The sequence below is a fragment of the Dreissena polymorpha genome, chromosome 4 (assembly GCF_020536995.1).
Source record: "Dreissena polymorpha isolate Duluth1 chromosome 4, UMN_Dpol_1.0, whole genome shotgun sequence".
NCBI classification, from domain to species: domain Eukaryota; kingdom Metazoa; phylum Mollusca; class Bivalvia; order Myida; family Dreissenidae; genus Dreissena; species Dreissena polymorpha.
Genome location: NC_068358.1, coordinates 120,350,817 through 120,372,470, shown reverse-complemented (window position 1 = coordinate 120,372,470; position 21,654 = coordinate 120,350,817). Strand labels below are relative to the sequence as shown.

General features: G+C 35.9%; 1 protein-coding gene across 1 annotated transcript; it reads left to right on the top strand.

The window, feature by feature from the left end:
* The first annotated feature begins 16,786 nt into the window (after window positions 1-16,786).
* LOC127878741 (zinc finger protein 558-like) lies at window positions 16,787-18,577 on the top strand. The gene is made up of 4 exons (XM_052425271.1): window positions 16,787-16,972; window positions 17,300-17,465; window positions 17,713-17,796; window positions 18,096-18,577. Exons 1-4 carry the CDS (start codon window positions 16,787-16,789, stop codon window positions 18,575-18,577), a joined length of 918 nt encoding a protein of 305 aa, XP_052281231.1.
* The last annotated feature ends 3,077 nt before the right edge of the window (window positions 18,578-21,654 follow it).

Here is a 21,654-nt window from a genome sequence, read left to right as displayed (position 1 = left end):
CAATAGCTGAACATTTTACAATGAATTTGGCTCCGACGTTAAAACCAGTGAAGTTGATACCAAGCGTCGTCTTAGAATAAGTGACGCCAATGCAAATAAACCTGTTACTGGTGGTATCCAGGCCGCGAGACGCCATCATTAAGTTTGCAGCGTTTCGCGCGAGACAAAAGTTGTGCACCCGCCGAGCCTGTCTAACGTACTTTTATAGTATTCAAAGGACAAACGTCTACGAGGAACTGACGAAAGAGAGATCTTCTACAATGCTCAAAAATGGTAACACGTACCAAATTCACATCTGCATGGACAAGCTATGGTATAATCATGGTGTACGATTTCCACGAAAACGTTCATAGGCGTGAGTATGAGTGACCCCCACAAGCTGCAGCGAGGCTTGTATCTTTGTGAGATATCTTGTATCTCCTACATCTTATTCCTGTATTATTGCTGTAAACTTTATTTTGCTATGCAGGTCCAAAATAAAACTGAGAAAAGATGACTTTATTGAAATTAAAAAATGGTATTTGGTGGGTGGGGCAAAGATACCAACAAGTGATTGAAAAAATCACACAATAAGCGTTTTCACAAACACAATCTTTCCAATTGTTGTTAAAATTCTTCTTTTCCAATAGTTTTTTGAATTATTTGTTGTTAACTAGGTCAACGTGGAAATTTATTCCAAGCATTTTAAAGCTGTGTTGCATACAATTTAACTTCCATTTCCAATCCATTCTACATTTGTTTTATCTAAAATTTCATTAAGACCTGAAATATTTGCAATATACAGTGTCACAGTACGTGTTTCATTTAAGGATGGTTCATTACCGTCTAATATATTAGTAGTATCGTCAGGCACAGGTTATGTTCCATTCGATAAATGCGTATACCTTTTATATTCTTGTTATCTCTCAATACAAGTGACAAAACTGCGGCACAGTGGCCAAGATATGGGCGTTCTATACATGGGCGAATATATACAGGTCTCCGTCCATAGCAATCATATACAGGTCTCCGTCCATAGCAATCATATACAGGTCTCCGTCCATAGCAATCATATACAGGTCTCCGTCCATAGCAATCATATACAGGTCTCCGTCCATAGCAATCATATACAGGTCTCCGTCCATAGCAATCATATACAGGTCTCCGTCCATAGCAATCATATACAGGTCTCCGTCCATAGCAATCATATACAGGTCTCCGTCCATAGCAATCATATACAGGTCTCCGTCCATATCAATCATATACAGGTCTCCGTCCATAGCAATCATATACAGGTCTCCGTCCATAGCAATCATATACAGGTCTCCGTCCATAGCAATCATATACAGGTCTCCATCCATATCAATCATATACAGGTCCCTCGACTACGAATAGCAGCGGCCTCGACGGAATAATATTCATGTAAACCAGGTCAAACCTAACGTATAAAGCATAGGGTAAGCAAATAGTCCCCCATATGAGATAAGGTGAACTGCCTTATCATAGTTTACGAATTATTATTTATATTTATATATTTAGTCTGCATTACTTAAAATGCACAAAAACAATAGAATATACAAAATATTTATTGTCACCAATGTGTTGAAACACAAAAAAACGTGCAGCTGTATGGGGCGAATAGCGCTGCCGTGAGCAACTTATTCTTATCTAGCTATTAATGCATTAGGCCCCAACAAGGCCCCCCCCCCCACCCAAGAAAAAAAGACCGATCGCGCGTAATAAAAGTTTTGTTTGTATATACAATCAACGGCGAATGACAGCGCAGAATAAACAATTGTCCATATTAATACATTTATAAATCAGATCAAGTGTTTGTCCTTGATTTATGTGAGTTATTGTTGCAAACTACCCACGACTTGTGTCAGTGTATGTTACTAATGTGGCTCATTCAAATCGTTGTATAGTTCTAAAGCCAGTTCTGCCATTACGCCAACGTTAATAATATCACAGTTGTTTTCAACGATCAGAACGATAAGTATACTATATTGTTAACTTTGTCATTTTTGTGCGATTCGTGCTTCTGTATTGCCTCCATATCGGCAATCTTATTGCCTATATGTGTAAATCGAAACCGTTTTGTTGACATATGATGGTCAAAAGAAGTTGCCACAGAGCGAAATAAATATGCGAAAAATTATTTAACATGCCGATTCATAGCAACTAGAGGAAAACTAGAGGCTTTGTTGCGTAAGTGGTATAAATAACAGGACACTTTCACTTCTCTTTTACTGTCTAGGTTGTTCATTTCTTACATCACTGGATGTGAAATGCAACTGAACAAATCTGCTCCATAATTAAATTTTAATGCGAAATGGCATGAAGTTAAAATCCAAGCTACTTTATATATTCCTTGAAATGTTAATTTGATCGATAACTATTTATTAATCCCTAAATAATACATTACATATACATAAATCAATTTTTATGAAGAAAGCGTACATTATTGTATTTCCTAAAACAAAAGATTAACAATAACTCTTTTTCTTAATGCGAAACGTGTCTTTTTAAGAAATGTAAGAGTAAAGTCAGAAACTATGGGTCGGGATTTCTTGGTAGGAGGTAGACGTTTTTCTACCTTGACAAAATATCACTGTTCTCACATGGATAGATAACGTTGATGGATGAATTATCACCTCTGTTGATTTAAATGCAGACATGTTTATTGCCTGTTAACTATCGCAGCATAAATAGTTACTAATAATTATCCCACCTAACTTGTTTAACAATTCTCACCTATGTTATCATTCCGCGAGATGTTTTCTTTGATAACTGCGGCGAAGACTTTAGAAGCGTTCTTAAGAGTACGACCACGCTTTTCAAAAGAAGCAGATGACGTTTTAACTGGGAAACATTAGTATCGATCGCCGATGTCACATCGATGTTTTATTATTGCCAAAAATATTAAGTCTTTAGTCAATATGTTCCGAGATAAAACGAAATTTCTTCTTCGCAATGCTACAGCGAATGATTGGTATTACTTGAAATAATTATCCTTTTGTCATACACAACTCCTTCACAAGGATCTCATTCAACCTAAACTGTTTAAATAATTAATACAAAGTTTTGTTTTCGCAAAATGAAATGTTTTTCATGTAATACTATTATATCAAAGACAGTAATAATACAATATTATATATGAAAACTATTCGAAGAAACTCTGAACAACGATTATTGAATACCCGATAGAATAATTTCAACTATGAATATATAAGTATTTCCGCATTATTTGTAAATTGATTTACAAGGTAAGGTTGGTTGATGAATTGTCACGGCTGCTGATTTCAATTGAGACTTGTTATTGCCGCTTGCCATTCATAAACCAAATAGTTACTAAGAATTATATTACATTCCTTTTTTAGCAATTCACATCTATGTTATCATTCCGCGAGATGTTTGGTCTGACAACTGCGGTGCTAATTTTAGAAGCGTTCCGAATATTCAAACCATGCGGTTGAAAACATCAGCGGGCGTTTTACAGAAAAAAAAAAACAAGTGATAGTTGATATTCTTTGAAGATCTCGAGCATTTGACCACTATTTTACACATATGACGGGCGGTTTCGGATGCAACACTTTGAAGAATGCGCGCATGTAAATTGTACAATAAACATCGTCGAAAAAGTGAAGCCGTTTACCATATCACTAAGCGATCATAAATAACAAATGAAACATGGCAATTAAGTCGAGACATTTAATTTATTTAAGTGCAAATCGTTTACCATTTTATATGTCACAAATGCCACCGGTTTGCTCTTTATTAACAAAACAATTGACTATTTCAATACTGTTACAATCAATAAAATATATGCGAAAATTATTGCCTCAACTTTGCTCATACAAAACGCATGTCACGGTAGGGGACACAATGCGATTCTTTCATCAGTATACGAGGGTGCAGAATCAATGGGGTTTTCAGGGATTTACACACGGCTGGACAGAATGTAAACACGCCGTAATGAACTTTATTTTTGCAAATATCTCAAGTTATTGAAAAACATTTGCAAAAATCTTTAGTGCATAAAATAAGTTTTTCTTGCAGTTTCTGTCGATATCTTTAGGTATCAGAATAAATCCTTGAATACGTCTGAACTCGGTGACAAATTTTCACGTTGCGTGAAGCAAAATTGTGCAGTATATACGGAACTTTTGAACAAGAACACATACGTATTAAGTAATTCTGATGTATTTCACATTGCCATAAGCAGCTTAAAAATTGTTTTAATAGTTATTTGGAAAAAAGCAGCACTAACCGGTGTGTTTACTTCCATTAAAGTTAAATTGGGAACCCAACAAAGTCGCGTGATCATGCACCCTGATAATAGGGCCATACAAGTAGCCGAAGTAGCAATGTTGGACGGCACTTGATTCTTATCTAAGATGATCGGTTTGTGACGACCTAGGCGAAATCGTAATATCTGCAACAAAACGTTGTTACTTCTTCCTATACGAAAACTCATTTTTTTCCCTTTACTATGACGTGCAAATAAATATGTATGTTCAGGCCCGTGTGCAGGCCACGGGTCCTGGGGCCCGGGCCCCCACAGCTGTCAAGTTAGGATTTTTTTTTTAATTATGGGCCTACTGCAATTTTTCTTTTATGAAAGGGCCCACAGTACATTTTCCATCAATACAATTTGCTGGTTTACTTGTTATATTCCATATTTTTATTACATATATTGCATATAATATTACATATTATATATTATTTATATTACAAAATAAGTTTTTTAAGCATTAAAATTCACAATGAAAAGTGCTAAATTAAAAAAAAATAGGTGGGGAGACCCCCCCCCCCCGCACCCTTCCCGGTTGGCCCCCATCCCCCAGTCAAAAATTCCTTCTTGGCTCCTAACTATCATATCCTAAATTGTTACGTATAATTATCCCACTTTACATTTTATCATTTCTAACTTAATTTATGATTCCGCGAAATGTTTGCGTTAATAAATGCGGCGCCATATTTCGAAGCGTTCCGAATGGTAAAGTCACGCCATTCAAAAGCAGCAGCGGACGTTTTACAGGGAAAAAGTAACATAAACAGCGACTGATAGTGAGGCGATAAGTGATTTTGTTCACATAGATTTATATCTAGTCTAGTCGTTTTTTACTCATATGATTGTTGAGGCTTCGAATATTGCGATTTGATGTATGCGCACTTGTACAGTAAACACTCTCGGCAAAGTGAAGTAGTTTAGTAATTTAATATAAATAACCGATTATAAATATCAAGAACAAATTTCATTTCATTAAAATTAGGTTATTTACCTTAATAAAATTGCAGGTGTTTCACCATTGTAATATGCAACCAATCCTTATAGTTTTATTGTTAATAGTCAAACAATTGACTATGTTAATATATGCGAGATTTATTGCCCCAAATGTGTCCCTTCAAAACGCATGTCACTGCAGGGGGACAAACGGCGCTTCTTTAATCAGTCTAATAAGGGCCATAAAAAGTAGCCAAAGTAGCAATGTTGGACGGCACTTGATTCTTATCTTAGATGATCGGTTTGTGACGACCTAGGCGAAATTGTAATATCTGCAACAAAACGTTGTTACTTCTTCCTATACTGTTACTCATTTTTTTCCTTTTACTATGACGTGCAAATAAATATGTATGTTCAGGCCCGTATGCAGGCCACGGGTCCTGGGGCCCGAGCCCCCACAGCTGTCAAGTTAGGAATTTTTGTTAATTATGGGCCTTCTGCAATTTTTCTTTTATGAAAGGGCCCACAGTACACTTTCCATCAACACAATTTGCTGGTTTACTTGTTATATTCCATATTTATATTACATATAATATTACATATTATATATAATTTATATTACAGAATAAGTTTTTTAAGCATTGAAATTCATAATGAAAAATGCTTAATTTAAAAAAAATGGGTGGGGAGACCCCCCCCCCCCGCACCCTTCCCGGTTGGCCCTCATCCTCCAGTCAAAAATTCCTGTGTACGGCCCTGATGTTAGTATTTCCTAAGTATTTCTACATTGCTTTGCAAGGTAAAGTTGGTGTATGCATTATCACGGCTGCTGATTTATATTCAGACATTTTCTTGGCTCCTAACTATCATATCCTAAATTGTTACTTATAATAATCTCACTTTACATTTTATCATTTCTAACTTAATTTATGATTCCGCGAAATGTTTGCGTTAATAAATGCGGCGCCATATTTCGAAGCGTTCCGAATGGTAAAGTCACGCCATTCAAAAGCAGCAGCGGACGTTTTACAGGAAAAAGTAACATAAACAGCGACTGATAATGAGGCGATAAGTGATTTTGTTCACATAGATTTATATCTAGTCTAGTCGTTTTTTACTCATATGATTGTTGAGGCTTCGAATTAACCGATCATAAATATCAAGAACAAATTACATTTCATTAAAATTAGGTTATTTACCTTAATAAAATTGCAGGTGTTTCACCATTGTAATATGCAACCAATCCTTATAGTTTTATTGTTAATAGTCAAACATTGACTATGTTAATATATGCGAGATTTATTGCCCCAAATGTGTCCCTACAAAACGCATGTCACTGCAGGGGGACAATCGGCGCTTCTTTAATCAGTCTAATAAGGGCCATAAAAAGTAGCCGAAGTAGCAATGTTGGACGACACCTGATCCTTATCTAAGATGGTCGATTTGGGACGGCATATGCGACGTTTGAGCTATTTCTTAGCCAGGCAGTTTTGAGGCTGAATTTAATACTATAACCGTCGTGCTGTGATTACAAATTATTAGCAACAAAACGCTGCTACTACTTCCTATACTGTTATTTTTCATTTACCGTGGCTATTTAACGTGCAAATAAATATTGTTGCCCATCATTAAATTTTAAAAAAATGTAAAAGGTAAACTGCAGCACGTGATATCAGTCAATATGTTAGACGGTTTAAATCAAGAAATGTCTCATTTTTCTTTAATGTAATGCTATGCTACATTATTTTTCTTACTCGAAATAATAACTTATAACTTATTTTAGTTATACATAGTGTGTCCATCTTAATCGTAATGAACGTTCAATATCAAATTTATATTATTTATAAAACAAAACATATAAACGTATCTCGTTTAAAAATAATGACCTGAAAGACAAAAATGATATTATAGTATATGCACAGGCTAATCTGGGACGACACTTTACGCACATGCATTACATGATACGCAGGAGATGATGTTCATCCATTAATAAATTAATATTACCACATTGCAAAATTAGGTCTGTGAATGAATGGCCATTCTTGCTGATTTCAATGAATGCATTTTATTGCTTGTTACCCATCATAACATAAATAGTTACTAATAATTATCTCACCTTACTTGTTTAACAATTCTCACCTTTGTTATCATTCCGCGAGATGTTTTCTTTGATAACCAAGGCGATGATGTTAGAATCGTTCCGAATGGTAAGGACACGCCTTTCAAAAGCAGCAAACGGCATTTTACCGGGAAAATGAAACATTATTAGCGATCGATAAAGTGACATCGATATTTGATTATCTTCAAAGATATCTCGTCTTTGACCACTTATTGCCCAATATGATTATTGCGATTTCGATGATTGTAATTTGAGGAATGCGCGCGGGTGAATTGTACAGTAAACGTCCAAAGAATGTTGTAGTCGTTTACTGTTCAAATATCAATAATCGATCACAAATCACAATTAAAAATAACAATTGAATTGGCTAGGTAAATACTGACTTTCCATAAGTAGTTATTGTCAGACTATTTCTGTACTGAAATGGGCCGTAAACATTAAATGGAGTTGGAAAAGTGGCAATATTGTTTATATTGTTCAAATCATAATGTGTTTGAATTGCAAAACAGCAGTTCTTTTAGTTTAAGGTAACGGAAAATGTTTTAAAATTTACAGATGAAATCAAACGCTAATTTTATCAACTTAATATAATTAGCAGTAATAACCTATTCTGTGCCTGTAATTCTCTGGCAATAACTTTAACCACTTGAATTTGAGTGGCGTGAACTAACCGAATTTTACAACATACTTACAACAAAATATGCAAGATTTCATGCCCAAAACTGGTTCCTTACAAACCGCATGGTGCTGTCGGGGGTCACTGTCGCTTCTTTCATCAGTCCAATAAAGGCCATAAAATAATGTAGAGCTATGGACACTTGATCTTTATCGTAGATGATCGGTTTGTGGCTGATCTGCCTACTGTAGTCAAATCTGATGAATCTTGAAAAAAAGAACGTACTAAACACGAATTTACTGTTATTACTGCTGGTGCTCTATGCAAAGGCCATTAAATAAAACAGTTTATAAATAGGAAAAACTAGTTGCATTTATCTTTTAGACTGTTTAATTTGTTTTTATTTTTTTATTCATGTTTTCCAGTCATATAACGCCTGCTGATTTCAGAAATACTTGATGTGATTTCTTATAAAATATATCCACCATAGGTTGATAAAATCGGCCTTATTTGCAGTCTGTATTCTGGAGAGTTCGGACAATAATAAAGGTGTGTAGTGTAGCCTAAATTCGTTACAAAAAAACTATTCTCACACAATTAACCAAATGTAATACAAACAAAAAACATCATCAATGCAACACTCATCTATGTTACAAGCAATATCACTGTTTGTCTATTTATGTATGTAAATTACAGAATCTAAGATAAAAAAATATTATCATTTAAGATAAATTTACTGCAGCGATGTTAATATTTAATATAATCTAAACAAAACAAAGATATTAAATTATATTTAAATGAAAACTAAAACTTCCATTTGATCCTTGGTTTAACTTTTCTAAATTGCATAATCAGCAATTAATACTTGGATGAAATACATGTAATGTATGATTACGGCACCAATCTCTGCACATGACAAATATTTACATCGGTCATTCGATTATTAAAAACTGTACGTTTATGATTAAAGTAATCATTGTTTATGTAAATATTTGACAATCTTCTTATTTCAATTTAAACACGAACGGACTACCATAAGTACTATTTAGTAATGGCTCTGTAAACATGCACTTGGTTTCAGTATTCGGAAGAAGTCAAAACTGTTTACGCGATAAAAATGAAACATCAAGAAAAATATGGATACATATTTCAATAAACTTACAAATACCCGTTTCTAACTATTTAATATTTTCACAGCTCTAGGTCTGAACCAACAAGAGATACACAAACAACGTGCACCTGTATAGGTTAATTTTTCGAACAAACTATTTTTATATAACACGCGTTTTCCTGAGACAATAAACGTTTAAGCAATGAATTAATTGTATAAATTCATTATTCAACGATACAAGCAGATAATGTCAAAAGCAAATAGATAATTAATTGCAGAGACCTCCCATAGATAATTCGTATCGCTTCGTAAAATCTCGAAGCGGTGGAGAGGTCAGCCCCGTTACGTCACATTGCACGCCGGATGCTAACCAATCAAAAGTCCGACTGACCAATGGCCACGCGTTGTGGACCAACTATCGGTGTTTAAAGGCGGGGCTTAGGGTAATTATTATTCAACAGTGCGAAAAGTGAGAGTTTGGTAATAAATGATCCAAAATTTGGTGCCAACAAAAAATCACATAGTACAAGATCCGTGACGTATCCACATGCATTTGACGATATTGTTCAAATAAATAATAATGTTCAGTTGAGAATTCCAACTTTTTCTCTAAGTTTTAATTATTGCGGTAGAGAAAATTATCTTACGTTATTGTGTTAAAAGGCGAACAACAACAAAAGTAATTAGCTTGTAATAATAGCTATAAGTGCAGTGCGAGAAAGGAAAAAAACATTTGATGATGGACGCGCGTGTGTTAATACCGGATGAGTTGAGCCTTGTGCTGACCTTGCAGCCGAGCCAGAGACACTCGATGGAGATGCACGTGGCGCTTTGGAGCAACCGGACGCTCCCTCGCGGCATCCACTTCCGACCGGACCAAGGGCGAGTCAGAATAGACCGATTGGAAGTGTATTCAGAACTTGAAGAAAATGATGTAAGTTATTTTTATTTTGTAGTCTCTTTTATTGAATTTGTTCCTGTTTTAAACTTTATTAATCGAAAAAGATAATTAATATTAAATTACATGAAGTGAAATTGTTGAATTCTTTTTAAACGTCAAAATGATTTAAAAAAGCGTGTTTCATTTTTCCATATGAATTTTTCTGTAGAAAGAGGATGATAATAACCGGATAACTTTTTACCGCTTTAAGGCAATAATTGTGACATTATTATAATTATTGCACTATCATTTTTGATAAACATTAACTATGCAATATTTTACATACTATTTTTGAGTTTGAATAGGTATATGCCAAATTGGCCGAGCATACATTGTATAACATTTGTTAATATAGATTTCTACATTTATTTTTTATCGTATTGTGCATTCTACTTTCGATGAATTACAAACAATCTCGCTTCTGTACTTCTTAAATATCTCAGTCTTTCTTATTGTTGTGCACCGTATAAACAAATATACGTGTAACTGTCGGTGCTACTGTTGATTGATTGATAAACATAAGACCGCCCAGATAATAAAACATAAATACATGATTAATGGCCCCAAAGTGTTGAAACAAAACGCCCGCCACTGTTGGGTGCCACTGTCCCCTCATAAATTAGTGTAAGAAGCGCCATAAAATTATTTGAAGCAGCCCCTGATGACACTCGATGTTTATCTTAGACAATCAGTGCGTGGCTTCTGCTACAGATGTGCATGCGACACGTGGTAGCGGTCTCGCCGCAATACACCGCTTGCTGTCATGTTTCCATGGCGATACTTAAAAAAATAACTTAAAACAGAAACGATTAAAGACGCGTAGACAACTTTGGTTTTTTTATAATTGTTTTGTTTGTAATTCATTTTTAGAAATATTTTTAAATTGATTTTGTGATATATATTTTTTACACGTAATAAATATCTTTTCTGGTTTTTCTTAAATGTTTAAGGACATTTCCTACGAAAGCCTCCAGTTTTCCCGCGTATTTAAAGGATTCAGTCCATAACGCCTTATGTGGCGCATTCATCTGTTTCATTGTCACCTTAAACAGGGATAAGTTTCAAATCCCATCATATTGTCATATAAACCGCGTATACCAGAAGCTAACGGGAAACAGACTTAAGGGTAACCGCAGAGGTGACAAAAACTGACACGAAAAAGTGTCATCTGCGGGCTCGACCTCTCGCCGCTTAATCCCGGACTTATACTTTATATGACCTGGGACAATAAGTAATAGATGGCGGATAGCCCTATCGGCTCGATCTTTCAACGCCTCTCTTGCCTCTTTAATCTGACTTCGTTAAGTGGGATGTCGCTGACATTTGCGCGAAAAAGTACTTAATTGTCCACCATCTTGCAACGTTAAGTATCAATACAGTATTGGTTGCAGAATTAAAAATATATTTTTTTCTAAAATGTTAAATATTATAACTTTGATTTTAACATAATGAACGATGTATATATAATATAAAACTAGAACTATCTATATAAAAAAGATTAACGGCGTTAATGATAAATTGTTTTTTGTCGTCCTTTAACTCGCAGATATGACTAATCTCGTGTGTGTTTTATGAACAATTATTAGCCGCATTAAATATACATTTAAACCATTAAGAACGTAGGTAAAAATCTTAGTGGAGGCCCGTATGGAGATATATAATTTGCGTATAAAAGAGTAGAACGCTGTAGATATTAGTCAAATAGTATTTGCCTATCAACATACAACTGATTATATGGGCTTTATGTCGCATTTGCCTTGTTTTATATCTCGATTTTAATTTGGAAACAAATATTTTACATTAAAACGTTTCTTCAAAGATATAAATACATTTTTTTGCGAATTGGCAGTAAAACTAAATTTGGCTTCGATGATGACATTTTTATTATATTACCGTAAGTTAATATCCTAACTACGACACCAGTACCTTCACATTTGCGCATAGAAGATGCAGAATAAACATGAGACGCGTTCTGAGAAAACTGAACTTAATGCATGTGCGTAAAGTGTCATCCCAGATTAGCCTGTGCAGTCCGCACAGGCTAATCAGGGACGACACTTTCCGCTTTTATGGTATTTTTCGTTTAAAGAAATTCACTTCTACACAAAAATCCATTTAAGGCGGAAAGTGTCGTCCCTGATTAGCCTGTGCGGACCGCACAGGCTAATCTGGAACGACACTTTACGCACATGCATTAAGCCCAGTTTTCGCAGAACGCGACTCAAATGTTTCTCTGTGTAGTATGAACAAATCTGCAGAAATCGTGAGGACGCACATCCTTTACTCAATACTACACAATTAAGATTGTCACGATTTTATTTTTTAACAGTACATTGTACCACAATTTGACGACAAGGCAAAACGTTTTCTATTTTGCCAAGTTAATGTATTTTTATCAAATGCGAAAGTTCCTGTTAATTATTCGGGCTTACTGGCCGGAAAAATCCCTAATATTTTATTTGATCTTGGTAAGGGTCCATTAAGGTAAATGTGTTATAGACAGTTCAGCCAAACAATAAAAAATAGTTTTCCTGACACATTTAAAACGCTGTTTTACTCAAAATATATTGGTATTTAAATCGCTGCTGTATTGGAGGTAGCATATCTAATTTGTTGGCTAAATAATTTACCATTTTTTAAAACGGAAGTTCTTATTATCGATCACTTGCCCGTTTTGTAAGGTCTCCGCAGGTGCTTCAATTAAAGACTTATAAAAGGGAAGTTGTGTCACTCATTAATTAACGTCGGGAACATTTAATGACAGCCCCTTTCCACTTTCTGACTATATGATTTATTCCTAATAGGTACCTGTCTCTATTTTAGAAGATCACTTTCTATTACACGCAAATTGTATTCAAAGTCGCCACCGCTGTAATTGCCTTTGATCTTGTCTGTTTCACACCTTCCACAACTACTTTAATTGTTTAAAATGCATCGCTGTATGTGTTACGTTTAACACCTTGGGTAAACATTTTCAACCCCTTTACAAATTTACAACAATACATAATTTGAAGTCCTTTAAATACTAGAGATACCAATCTAAAATCACATGTTCAAAATTGTACAAAAAACTAAACAGGACAGAGAACATCCTTGCCTCAGGCAAGTGGCTTCGGCGACAAGGAATGCTTTTTTGATGATAAAAGACCTCAGAAGCTTTTTTTCAATCTATTGTGTTTTTAATAATTAAACTGGTATGTTCCCAGACTGCGTTGCATAATGTCGATTTCATAAAGTGCGTTTGAATAGTGATTGATTGCCAAGACTTTATTATCAAACGATTCGGTGCAATTTAGCGTAAACGTTACTGATGAAACTAAAACATCTTAAGTGATTTCACATTCAAACAACGAGTGCCTTTGTAAAACCATTGCCAGACGGAAGTTTTGAACGGAACCATTAGTTTTGTTGGGTAGTGAAATCCGCATTTTGTTACTATGTCAAGATTTCTTAAAAATATGTTTTCATCTTTTGAACACCTTTTATTTGCTCCTATCGTAGTATTTAACGACCTATTAAGGCAGTTATCGCATCATAATCTTTGAAATTTATTGTAGTGCTAGTGATCTGAAATACCGCATGATTGTTTATCAAAGGTGTTTGCCCGAACACCATGTAGTGCTAATATTGACAATGATGGCCCCCGATGCGTTTCTTTTATTGCATTCCAGGTTTTTACAGCGGATATTGTTACCCAATATTTCGGACAAAAACTGTCAATGTACACTTATCTGCATCTTATGTAAATGTTACCAATTCATTATGATATGCCATTATTATGCCAAACGGAATGTCCATAGTCTATTATGCAGCCCCTAATGTTCCCGGTAGGGTTCCGCGAAAGTTATACATGTCCGGGGATTAAACACTAGGGGACAAGGGTTCTGGTTTAAGTGCCAGAAAAGAACAATACACAAGCGTGACAGTATCATATTATCGTTCTATTATGTCTCATAGATAGAGCGTGCGATGGTAATGGTTAACAGATTGAAAGTAATTAGTACCTGACCTGTCAAAAATGCTTACCCACCCCCACCCCCAAAAAAAATAAAAAAATAAAATAAAATAAGAAATATATATATGACATTCAAAATAACTGACAATAAAAATACACACACAAGATGAATGAATAATTCAAAATAGGGAAATAAATGAATAAATAAATAAATAAATAAATAAATAAATAAATAAATAAATAAATAAATAAATAAATAAATAAATAAATAAATAAATAAATAAATAAATAAATAAATAAATAAATAAATAAATAAGTAAATAAATAAAATATATGCATTCATAAATAAATTAGTTCATTAAACTGAATAAAAAATCCGCCGCGGTTAGTTTGCTGATTTACTAAATTGAAAGAATATATTACGTTCTAGTTGTAGGATACGCTCACACATGTGGTTGTGCCGTAAGACCCAGTGGTCGCCCGGTAATGATGAATAATGCATGAAATCTACTGACACCGTGCGAAGTGGACGTAATGATAAGAGTGGCCGGTCACATGCCGACCCCTAATTTGACATGCTTTGTTTGCGAGGTGCAGTGCGTGATACTCATAAGTTGTACATAATTGATTATTAAGATTTGGTCATTGCATACTTATTAGTCTGATACGTTGTAATTAAATAACAGCGCATACGGTTTTGACACGTCTGATGAGGATATTTTACTCTGCAATTGTTGTATATTTGATATACTTTAAAGTATTAACATTTTTTAATAAACCAGTATTTTCTTAACTTAAAAGTCATCGCTTTTTACCAATAATTAGTATAATCGAGAAAATTTATTATCATACTGATAACTTTATTTTAATTTTATTCGCACAATCGTATTTCCGTAACTCATTAGCATCCAATCGCTTGCTTTTATTTCTCGTCGATGTTTTGATTATCTAGGATATTATCGGCATCTGCAATTTGTCAAAATCCCTGATTAATTAAGTAATACAAGACCCATTCCGTCAATGATTAGTTTTAGCTAAAGCGGTTTGATGGCGCGCGCATTAAATTTAAATTTGAAATTTTGCAATGTCTGATTGGTGCAATAAATACGCCAATGCTATCTGGTACACGTTTACAAACGGTTGTATCATTCTTTTCATTTTTCTAAATATATATTCAATCAACAAGTGATAAACATAGAAATATCCATAGCAAATAAACAATAACTGATCTATTTTACATGCACAATTATGTATACATAAGTACACGGGTGACGCGTCTAAGAAAATGTTTTGTTAGATTACCAGTGTCCATCATCACGCCCTTACGCATGCGCATCTGCTCTGTCTCCCGATTGATTAACAGGGGACACGCGCCACTAATAAAACACGAATTGATACTCGCCAAGAAATTAAGGGTCAGTGGAATTTCGGGATCAAAGGGGTTATTTTCGGCCCACTTTATATCGACTCTATTCCGCGACGTTATACAGATAATTAATGAGAAGTGTTGCTGGGTTATGGTGTGATGAAATTGTTCGCCACTTCTTGCGAAGGATGACTTGACACTCGTAATTTTGTTTAAATTCAGTACACTGCAATCTTGCGTATCCTTAGATGATAAATATTTTTGTTAATGTTGTTTCATTGATTTTGCAACTTTTTGGTGATGTGAATACGAAACGAATGCCTCATCAATAAGTTCGGGTAATTTGGAAGTGAGAAAAACGATGATTTTTGGGGTTAATTTTTAAATTCAATCTGTTTAGGTAAAAAAGCAACAACCAACAATCATTTGATTCATTTATATATTTCAGCTGCGAAGAGAGTATGGTTGCCAGGACCAGATCGTCACAGTGGACGCCTGCAATGTTCGACACTGCAACTGGGTACGCTTTCTAAAGACGTGTGACGTCATCAGTGACGCAAACATTCTGGGTATGAAGATGAAGGACGAGGTGGTATTCCAAGTGGTCAGGACGATCTTGCCCAACCAGGAGCTCGTGGCGTATCTCCATAGAAACGGCGCCCCGGAAACGCTGACAGACGTCTTCATGAGGGCAACGCGCCGAAGTGATGTAACGTCTACTCCAGATCTATCTAAGGGTAAGCCCGATACTTTTAACTTACCTATGTAACTGCGGTACATGATGATTTTGTAAAGTTGCCTGATGCTTTAATTAGCATATTTCATCATCATCGTAGTCGTCATCGTTTCCATCATTATCATGACCAACATAATCGACAAAAACAAAGCAAAGCCATCATCAATATGGACAGAGACGTAAATACATTCTAAGCTTATCAAAACGCTTACAGCAATGTGAACTTTGTTTCAGTGAAACAAGAGCTTGACATGGGCGCCGTTTCCCCGATCTCGTTTCCGAGGGGACCCGACATGCTGACCTCACCCCCTTCTCGTGAGGACGACTGCAAGTCCAGCGTAAGTGACGTCACACACAGCAGCGACGATACAAGCCCGGCGTCAAACACAAACGATACACCGGAAACCGAAAGATACTCTGATCCGGAACTCTCCCCGCGCCACCACGCTGCCTATCCGCAACAGATGTCTCCTCTTAATCTGACATCCTACAGAACCCCGTCGAAGTATTCACGTACCTCGGACTCCTCTCCCTCGGCGTTCACATCGCCACTGACTTCCACGTCACGATCACCGAAGACGTCACCTACCAGCACGACATCTTCGACTCACCAACATAAGCCCTCACCGACTGAAGAATTCCTGAGCCTGCGACCGAAGCGTAACCGCGAGCGCACCTGGCTCCCGTGCGAGGTATGCGGAAAGAAGTTCGACCGACCGTCGCTGCTGAAGCGTCACATGCGCACGCATACAGGGGAAAAGCCGCACGCCTGTGACGTCTGCGGAAAGGCGTTCTCGACGTCATCGTCGCTAAACACACACCGGCGCATCCACAGCGGCGAGAAGCCTCACGAGTGCGGGGTCTGCGGGAAGCGCTTCACCGCCAGCTCCAATCTGTACTACCACAAGATGACACACAATAAGGTATGCTACTATTAATAAAAACGGAAATTTTGTTACTTTATAATAATTAGTAAATAAATCTTAAAATATTATTTATTAAATTTCACGAAACAGAAACGTTTTATTTTACCTAATTTTTGTTTTTAATTTTAAGGCTTTGATTTTTATTGTTCTGTTAAAACAATTGGGACATCAACTGGTTGAAATAATAATTGTACATATATACAAAGAATTGACACCCTTTTACTTTATTTTTGACAAAAAAAAGTTCCACGTCAAATTACTTTGAGCACATTCCCAAAATCACCGGAAATAAATTATTAATCAACACCTCATTGCAATCTTCAGGATAAGCCCCACAAATGCAGCCTTTGCAACAAGTCCTTCCCGACGCCCGGGGACCTGCGCTCGCATATGTACGTGCATAACGGATCGTGGCCGTATCGCTGTGATGTCTGCAACAGGGGATTCAGCAAGCAGACGAACCTCAAGAACCACCTGTTGCTCCACACCGGTAAGTAAAGCACATCCGGTTGATGACACGTATCCGTTGACGAGATACGATGCTTTTAGTCGTAAAGTTTGTTTAGTACAGATCGAGTTGTATTGCGATGTCGTGGGGCGATATAAACCATTTACTTTCATCGACTTTTGCAGGTTGGAATATTTAAAGTAAGGATCAATTAGATAAAAAAAAATACCAAAAAATTACCGAACAATTTCGCCAGTTAGTGTGATAGTTGGTATGTTCCCCTTTACAGGTGACAAGCCACACGAGTGCTCCACGTGTCAAAAGAAGTTCGCCCTCTACTGCAACCTGAAGACTCACTTGAAAACGCACGAAGGTAAAACACAACATAATGGATTGTAGATTTTTTTTTATACGAGAACATTTATATGGAAAAATGTCAACTTAGAAACAAGTCCGTGATGTCGTTGTGTGCGTGTATTCTATTCGTGTGAAATTAACTACATACATGCAATGTAGTTGTGATTTCAACAGCATTTGATTTACAATAAAATAAACGGAACGCTGTTCTTACCTAAAAGTGATAGTGACTTCGACCATATTCATGTTTACACTTTTGTTTGGAAATTATCCTAGAAGCAACAATCTTAACCCTTGATTGTCTTCAAATTTCAGACGACACACAGGGTAGTTGTACATCATGCGGCCGAACGTTTCTGAAGAAGAACGACGCAACTTCCGACAAGTGTTGTGACTGCGTGCGTGCGTCCTCACCGGAAGCAGCGTCTCCTCCGCCTAAGCGACACCTTAGCGACTTCAGCATTTCCAAATTGACGAACATCGATGACAAGACACCGGAGACACCGAGCCTAGCAAGCGCCTTTGACACCAGAATCTACTCCTCCCTCTACCACCCCGCCATGTTTTTGACTCCGCCCACAACTCGATATCTAGCCCCTGAACACATGCCCATAGGGTATCTTCCGGTATTTGGCAACATGGGATCGACTGAAAATCACCTGCTGGCTCAAACTTCCGGTCTGCTGCAACGGTTTCCGCCCAGCCTCTCTTACGCTGAGGCCGCCTACAGATACCACCACCAACAGTCGATGATGTCACTTAAATCAGACTGGTCGCCGGGAGTCATCGCGAAGTGAAATCGGAACGTCCGGTACCTCTCTTCCGTGTTAAACTATAGTGCCTGACCAATGTGCTAGTTACTTTTCAGTGAATAAGAATTTGATGCTACAAGAGTATATTTGTTAAACTTACTCTTCGTAAATAGTGTTTACTATTAATATATATTTGGTGTATACATGCATTATCGATTGATATCTTGGGGCATATATTAAGTGTCAATTACTGTTTATGCTTTCCTGTAAATTGTTTATTGGGACTGATCACTTACATCTTGTATAATATCAATAACATATTGTTATATAATATTATTAGTGTACATACAAAATCCAGGTTGCAATTTTATCCGATATTTTTGGGTACAAAGAAATTTACAAATATAGTTTTTTTTGTTTATCTGTTGAAGATATGGGACCACGTACTTACATGTAGGTCATCGTTAAAAATACTGTAAATATGTTCGTTAATAGATGTTCTTAAAATATTGTCAAACATGCTGTCTTAAGTTTATTGGCTAAAACAAAACTGTACTGCAAATATGCACTGTACAGACAAAATAAGTAGATTTTTGTTGTTACTGTTTTGTATTGTTTTTTCGTAAAAATAAAAATGTAACAATGGGACCATAACATTTTGTATATATTCATGAAATCATAACAAATTGTGTAAACATAATTCTTATGTTGAAAAGACGAACCGTGTGGAACTGTGATATTTGCTAGACGTCTTTTGTTGTTATCTAGTCAATAAATATGAATAATAGCTGGAAGTGGACCAGAAAATGTCATGTTTTTATATGTTACTTTGATAGGAGAATGTGAGGTTTCATTCACATGCTGATATTCAATTTCAGTGTATCTGATTGAAGATTATAAAAAGATACTCGTAGACAGTTAACAATTTCAAGTTTCCTTGATATTTAGTAGTATTTTTACGTTGGAATATTTTTATACGAACATATTTATAAAAAAAAGAAGAATGCATATTAATGGTAAATATCTATATAAATTTAATTTTACTCATTTTTGAATACTTAATTTGTTCGGTCTTAGTTACAAAGCTTATTACGTCGTTTATTGTATTTTATCAATATGTTGTAAATATGTTGTTTGAACCGTATTGTTATTAAATTAAAATGATTCGAAACTAAATTGCGTATCCTTATTTAATATATTAAAGCTTCAAATGCATCACCGAGAACACCGACATATTTAGAGAACGATCAGGAATTAGATCGGGTATATCAATCGGAAAATGCACGAATTTAATTTCGAAATTCTTTTTTGTTAATAAGATAGCATATTATCGTTTGTAAGAACGGAATATAGTCGTGAACGACAAAGACATTCAGAGCCTCGCGTCACTATGTAAATTAGATATACAACAGAACAATAATTAAGTTTCGGCGCATACAACGGTACAAACAAAATAAGGGCCAAAGTTTCTTTGAATAGGAGACATTTAAAAAATGATTTTTACAACTTAAGGTCTCTTTAATAAGTAATGCATTTTGCATAAATGGAGTGCAATTATAAGTTATAAAGACTCATTAGACAAAGAAAAAAACATAACTATTATTGTACATACTACGTCTAGCCAAATAATAGAATGTAACACCTAAACGCAGTTTCTTGTTCAGATGTTGCGTAAACGCGTCGGGCCAGTTGTTTTAACGGACATTAAGCTTCACGCTAAACAAAGTACGAAGTGTTGTGGTATAACAATACCACTGCATGACAAGATACGCCGTAGATTATCTCGCTCTCATACGATACAACAATCGGCAAGTACGTAACAACAGCACAGACCCCCAGGGGACCACTCGGGCTTTCCACCTGAGCCACTACCCGGGCCCCGTCTATCCGAGGTCTTATCACTATAACAGAACCTCTGATATTTGTGCAACGATCTCTTAATCGGTCCGCTGTGGGCTCTTGTATCGGCACAACAGAAGCTGATCTACAATACATATCTCATTCAAAACAACAATTAACGCTGTGCAAATGAGTTTATTAGGGTGCGAATATCATTAAGAGAGAGGGAACCCATGTATTGCCCATATCCTATATTGGACCAGTTATAAGTTCCACTTCTGTTTCGTCTGTTGTATTTTAACCATATTGGTTTGTGCTTTAAGTGATTAGATGATTTGTGTCGCGTTCTGAGAAAACTGGGCATAATGCCTGTGCGTAAGGTGTCGTCCCAGATTATCATGTGCGGACTGCACATGCTAATCTGGGACGACACTTTACGCACATGAATAATGTCCAATTTTGATCAGAATAAGGCTCATTTAGTACCTATAGCTGTCTAGGAGTCTGATGTACCACATTTAGTACCTATAGCTGTCTAGGAGTCTGATGTACCACATTTAGTACCTGTAGCTGTCTAGGAGTCTGATGTTCCACATTTAGTACCTGTAGCTGTCTAGGAGTCTGATGTTCCACATTTAGTACCTATAGCTGTCTAGGAGTCTGATGTACCACATATAAGGCTCATTTAGTACCTATAGCTGTCTAGGAGTCTGATGTACCACATATAATCAGTTTCAGTCAAACACGTGCATGGAATAAGGTTAACATTAACGTATGTAAAGTATGCAAGTCTTTAAAATTTCGTGACAACCAATACTGCCTCCACGATATATTGCACTTAGTTAAGTGACAACCAATACTGCCTCCACGATATATTGCACTTAGTTAAGTAAATAATTACCAAAGTCTATGATGCTTATTTATGCGTTGACACGATCTCACTTTGTAAAGTGGCCGTTTGAACTCGATCTGAACTGTACAGTATGTCAATGTATCAAGCGTTACCGAACGTTTCTACTTGTAAATGTATATATTATTAACATCGTTACGTATTGGATGACGTATATCATATTCATGGTATGAAGCAGTTCCAACATTATACGTGACTTTAACTGGATCATATTTTCATTGGAGGTCATTCACTTTATGGCAACCTACATAGAAACAGGCATTTTTTGTTTAATAATAGCATTGATTTCAATATCCAGCGCATTTACATTTTAACACAATAAAGATACAATTATACATTTCAATCAAGCAAATTAAAAAAGCAAAAAAAGTTG